At 35.9% G+C, this 3,539-nt stretch overlaps 1 protein-coding gene across 1 annotated transcript; it reads right to left on the reverse strand.

Annotated features, from left to right (window-relative positions):
• Positions 1-709: 709 nt before the first annotated feature.
• Positions 710-3,163, reverse strand: LOC145134488 (ribose-phosphate pyrophosphokinase 4-like). The gene is made up of 7 exons (XM_079069325.1): positions 2,656-3,163; positions 2,120-2,435; positions 1,903-1,998; positions 1,731-1,799; positions 1,518-1,646; positions 1,330-1,429; positions 710-1,070 (listed from the first exon to the last, which is right to left on the reverse strand). Exons 1-7 carry the CDS (start codon positions 3,060-3,062, stop codon positions 937-939), a joined length of 1,251 nt encoding a protein of 416 aa, XP_078925451.1. The 5' UTR covers positions 3,063-3,163; the 3' UTR covers positions 710-936.
• Positions 3,164-3,539: the final 376 nt, after the last annotated feature.

Here is a 3,539-nt window from a genome sequence, read left to right on the forward strand (position 1 = left end):
AAAATAAAAATAATAATAAAATAAGAAGCACGTCGCTTTTTCAAAATAAATATCTTAATTAATAAATGCCAAGTCACTAGGTGTATACCGACTGACCGTTTCAAATCAATGAAAATGATGTAATTGATACCGAAAATGTAACTTTAATGATCTATTGTGCAAAAAAAATAAAATAATAATGACCAAATCAGACAAAACACGATAGTTTATTGTGTTATAATGACATTTACCCTATATAACATTTGGGATAGATTCCATTTTAAAGGAGTTGAATAAGCACTATGTCATTGAAAAGTTCTATACCTTTGCCATTTCTCAACGCATTTCTTTAGAGAAAACTCCATTTTCCCTCTTTCAACGCATTTCTTGAGATAGAAAATATTTCTTAGAACATGGAATCTAAATCAAACCCATGTTTGAATTGAAAATGGGATACCAATAAAAGTTCTTCCCTCTTGAATCAGATAGATTCATATGTGAAAGAGGTTGATGAAATGTGTTTCTTTTATAAATAACTTATAAAACAAAAATGAACGACTAAACTCTCTTCTTGTTTAAAAAATCTTTTTAAAACAATTTAAATCAAGTTGTCCTGCCTAAAAATGTAAAACAAGGACATGCTATTGATATTTTTTTGTTGCCAAAAGACATAAATGTCCTTATCCTCATGTATGAATCCCACATGCTTACCTACGGTTAAAAAAATGTCTTTATTCTCGCCACAACAAACATATGAATTATGATTTTGTAGAACTAACAAAATAGCATACACGAATAATCTCGTTTGCTTGGTGACAAAAATCTAGATTTATTCACCACCTAAACAACAATGAATGATGCAAAATTTGGTTCCATTTTTGGAACCAAATCCCTCTATAAATTAAAAAAAAAAGAGAGAGAGAGAATAATAACAATTAACAACGAAGAAAAAAGAGTTTATATTTGCAAGGCAGCTGCTATGGAACTTGCAAGACTCAAGACTTCAAATGGAGGTTTGTTCTTCACTTCCTTCACTGTCAAAGGACACGAGTCCGTAATCCAAAAGTATGTCAATCCGCTATCCGGACGCCCTGACAAATTCATGAACCATCACCTAATCTACAAAGTTTTTAATGAGGGCATTTTTGTCTTTTTGCACAGGTGAGAGATCAAGAGTGAGTCACTCTCCTACCTTGCAACATCTTTTTTGTGGGACCAAAGGAGTAGGTGGCAATTATTATACTACTCATATCAGTCTCAATCCAATACATGTCAAACTCAGTGCAACACTGCAACCTGTTCTGTTCTGTTCAGTCATGTCATGTGGAACCAAAAGAAGAAAATGTGTACCTCCAGTATCATGTTTGAAACGTTCCCATGACCTTTTGGGAAAAACACCATGGGTCACGTATGCACTAACTTTTTTTGCTCCATGTTCTGCTAATACTTTCTACAAAAAGAAAAAAAAAATTACAAAGGCATTCAATCATTATTTATAGTAAGCCATGAATAGATTGAGAGAAATTGTGAGTGCTGACCTGGCATTCAATCAGAGTTCCACCTGACTGAACAAGATCATCAACTATGACTACATGGCGTCCTTTTGGATCTCCCTCTTTAATGCGTACAATTCTTTGGTCACCTTCTCTAACTTTTGCACAAATAATCTACCACATACAACAATACCAACCAACAATGAAAAAAGAAACAAAACAAATTCAAAATAAAAAAAAAAGTAATTATTTCCATACCACAGGGAAATGCTGCAACTGCTTGTGAAACCGTTTCCAAGCACCATCATCCGGAAAAGCAATCGATATCTTTTTTTTTTTTTTCACAAGAGAGAGAGAGAGAGATTGTAATTTCAGATAACATCAAGCTTCAATCAATATAACAAATTGTTTGCCAAGAAAAGAGCATTACATTTTCGGAATCAGGGAGCTGTTGAAGCCTACTTTTAAGCAAAGGAATCCCACTCTCAAAACATGGTAGCACATTATCATCAAAATAGAATCTTTCCTGCAAAAACCCATGAATAGGAAATAGATATGAATACTTATATCCAAGCTAGTTGACATAGGCAAGAAATAAAACCAAAGATAACAAGATCAAATTTTTGAAGAATGGAATTGGAACCAACCTGCAGGGCATGAATATCATAGATTACCACACTAGTGGGGCCTCCTCTTGATATTGGAATGTTTGACAAGAATCTAGCAAGAGTGAAAGCTGTTGCAATATCTCCTTCATCCTCCATTCGTTCAGAAGTGCCAGTAGGGAAGAAAGGAAGGACTAAAGTGAAGGAAGAAGTGAACAATTTTGGCAATGCATAGCTAACTGAAAGTTGCTCAAAGATAACTCCAGGAGAACTAAATGATGCAAGAAAAGCTACATGCTCTCCTCGGATTCCATGGGCATTAGGTATTGATAAGTTTGGAAATCCATCTTCAAATTTTCTGTCATTCAATGTTTATGCAATATGATTATCTAAGTCGCAATAACTAGTTTCTAGTGCTTTATCTAGGTCGAATAATCGGGTTTGATACTAGCAACAACAAAAAATGATCATCAAATGGTGTAACAGAATGTTCTATATACCTAATTTTACATGTTACTTCTTTAAGTAAACCCTAATCTGCATTGTAGTCAATCGGATAGAAGAAGTTAATGGCATACCTCCAACTAATACTACGAAGCTCAATTGCATCGGATTGGGCAGCAATCCTCTGTGCAAGCGCCTCCATTTCAGCGGCATAAAAGAGGCAAACCTTTTTAGAGTTTTTCAATCCGGAATTCATCGGCATTGGAGATGCTTTAGAGGAAGGAGGCTTGATAATAATGTGAATCGGATCACTTCCAGTGACGCAATCGACAGTCCACTGTTGTTGGGGTTGGAGGTGATGGGCCCCGTTATCGAAGCTGCCGTGTTCACACTGAATGTTAACCCTCCTGCGGGTGAGAGATCGGCGACGGTGTAAAGAGGAGTGAAATAATGCAGCCGTGGTGGTGGTGGTGATGGTTCTAATTAGGGGTTTGTTTGGGTGTGGCAGCGACGGAGGCGGTGGCGACGGAGAGGCTGCCATGTGGCGGAGGACTGGGCGGTGATACGACGGTTTTCCGAGTTTTCTGATTGTTTTTTTCTTATCTTGACGCGAATTTTCCGGTTATTGAAGCTCCTCAGCCTGGTAACGACGATATCTTTTAATATTATTATTATTATTATTTATTATTTTTTTTATAACTTTATCGTATATAAATTGTACATTATGCATCAAGATATGTAACTTTCTCTAAATTTGCCTCTTCGAACTCTTGATAAGTCCCTACTTTTATGAATTTTCACATCTAAAATGTAATTTAACTTTAAAGAGAGATTTGCATGTTTTTGTAATGTTTAAGCTTTTAGCATTGTTCCAGAATTCTACTTAACAAGGGATATGGACACGGGCGGATGTATGTAGTGTCTGGGGTCCCGACCACCAATCTGATTCGGTCTGTAAGTGTATTTTTTTTTCTATTAGGTATAACCTCTTCGAATACGAGTGTCACTAGTATTTTAC

Source organism: Lactuca virosa, chromosome 8, assembly GCF_052849685.1.
Source record: "Lactuca virosa cultivar CGN04683 chromosome 8, Lactuca_virosa_CGN04683_v6, whole genome shotgun sequence".
Lineage (NCBI taxonomy): Eukaryota > Viridiplantae > Streptophyta > Magnoliopsida > Asterales > Asteraceae > Lactuca > Lactuca virosa.

Bases quoted from the DNA above. Each gene is read 5' to 3' on its own strand.
- LOC145134488 (XM_079069325.1), bottom strand. From the start codon at position 3,062: ATGGCAGCCTCTCCGTCGCCACCGCCTCCGTCGCTGCCACACCCAAAC. The intron at 2,436-2,655 runs GTATGCCATTAA...ATTGAATGACAG, and splicing joins CTTCGTAGTATTAGTTGGAG to AAAATTTGAAGATGGATTTC. The intron at 1,800-1,902 runs GTAATGCTCTTT...AAAAAAAAAAAG, and splicing joins AGCTCCCTGATTCCGAAAAT to ATATCGATTGCTTTTCCGGA.